Source organism: Opisthorchis viverrini (assembly GCF_000715545.1).
Source record: "Opisthorchis viverrini unplaced genomic scaffold opera_v5_19, whole genome shotgun sequence".
In the NCBI taxonomy this organism is placed as follows: domain Eukaryota; kingdom Metazoa; phylum Platyhelminthes; class Trematoda; order Opisthorchiida; family Opisthorchiidae; genus Opisthorchis; species Opisthorchis viverrini.
The window spans coordinates 1,115,249-1,116,162 of NW_008751675.1; the positions used below are offsets into that span (position 1 = coordinate 1,115,249).

The 914-nt window shown below is 45.8% G+C and overlaps 1 protein-coding gene across 1 annotated transcript in view; it reads right to left on the reverse strand.

Annotated features, from left to right (window-relative positions):
- T265_01747 (hypothetical protein) overlaps positions 1-618 on the reverse strand; it is a gene marked incomplete at both ends in the record, with an annotated part of 46,757 nt that extends 46,139 nt beyond the window's left edge. Inside the window, one exon of the mRNA XM_009165837.1 lies at positions 597-618. Within this exon, the coding sequence (XP_009164101.1) occupies positions 597-618 (22 nt within the window). The remainder of the gene's footprint in view (positions 1-596) is intronic.
- Positions 619-914: the final 296 nt, after the last annotated feature.

Consider the following 914-nt stretch of genomic DNA (forward strand, 5'->3'; position numbering starts at 1 on the left):
CACACTTCCAGAGCACTGAGCACGAGCATATCAGTAAACTAAGTGGTTAATGCGCGAAATATTTCCGTGGTTCGAAGCCAGACTGGATATTCTGTCTGGGCAACTTTAGAGAACCCCAGAACCAGCACTCTGCTTGAGGTTGGACTGCGCTGTGGCATTAGTGTTCAAATGTGATGGTTATTCTGTCGGCGACGATGACGGCCACCATATTTTTATTCGGAATTCAACTCAAGCCCCGAAATTGCTGTCACAGTGAAACATATCACCTTTAAGCTTGTGATATGATTCATAGAAAGTCGCCGTACTTGTGGGGAATTTTAGCGTAGCTCGGTGGTTCTATTGGCACTGACGAATGTGCGCTTGATGAATTCAGTCCAGGGTCCTTATAGATCCGAAAGATGTTTGCCGATTTGCACCATTAGTGGCAATTCACATGGTTTCAAGAGATATATGCGCCACGTTACAGCGACGGGTGAATGTTGTAAGGTTTGGAGAGACAGTTTTGGCGGACGGATAATAAGGTGCGTTCATGCTTTGATAACAGATGTCTCGAAAGTTTTATGCTGATTGATGTGGCCACCGAAATCGCAACAAACCTGCTGATTGCGCAGCAGGCATCCTGGTATAAGGGACTATCCAGCAGAATTGGTTGTTTTATACAGCCAATGATACCGGGGGCATAGTGCCGCCCAACGAGTGAAAGTTTTTTACGTCGTCCAACTCATAATGTAGCCAACCGGGAGGTGGACATCGAATGATTCAACGGGAGATTATAACTGACGTTCGGCGTAGAGCATAATGTTCCTCAAAATTCTGTCAGGCAGATGCGTTATTTGGACGCTTGATATGAGCAACTTCTGGCTTTTGGCACTATCGTGACCTATTGTGACAACCGTAACGATAGGATGTAGTGG